The sequence below is a fragment of the Merops nubicus genome, unplaced genomic scaffold, assembly GCF_000691845.1.
Source record: "Merops nubicus isolate BGI_N331 unplaced genomic scaffold, ASM69184v1 scaffold29891, whole genome shotgun sequence".
Lineage (NCBI taxonomy): Eukaryota > Metazoa > Chordata > Aves > Coraciiformes > Meropidae > Merops > Merops nubicus.
In genome coordinates this window covers 779-993 of record NW_008588133.1, presented here as the reverse complement: position 1 = coordinate 993, position 215 = coordinate 779, and the positions used below count along the sequence as shown (strand labels likewise).

At 68.8% G+C, this 215-nt stretch overlaps 1 protein-coding gene across 1 annotated transcript in view; it reads left to right on the top strand.

The window, feature by feature from the left end:
- LOC103781461 (B-cell lymphoma/leukemia 11A-like) overlaps nucleotides 1–215 on the top strand; it is a gene marked incomplete at its 5' end in the record, with an annotated part of 2,027 nt that overhangs the window by 1,085 nt on the left and 727 nt on the right. The window contains 1 exon segment of the mRNA XM_008949181.1: nucleotides 1–210. This exon segment is cut by the window's left edge and continues 28 nt beyond it. Within this exon segment, the coding sequence (XP_008947429.1) occupies nucleotides 1–210 (210 nt within the window).

The following is a 215-nucleotide window of genomic DNA, read 5'->3' as shown; positions in this document are numbered from 1 at the left end:
CGCCCCGCCACCACGAGAACAACTCGCGGGCCGGCGAGGAGGGCCGGTCGATGCCGGACGTCATGCAGGGCATGGTCCTGAGCTCCATGCAGCACTTCAGCGAGGCCTTCCACCAGGTCCTGGGGGAGAAACACAAGCGGGGCCACCTCCCCGAGCCCGAGGTGCACAGGGACACTTGCGACGAAGACTCGGTGGCCGGCGAGTCCGACCGCATC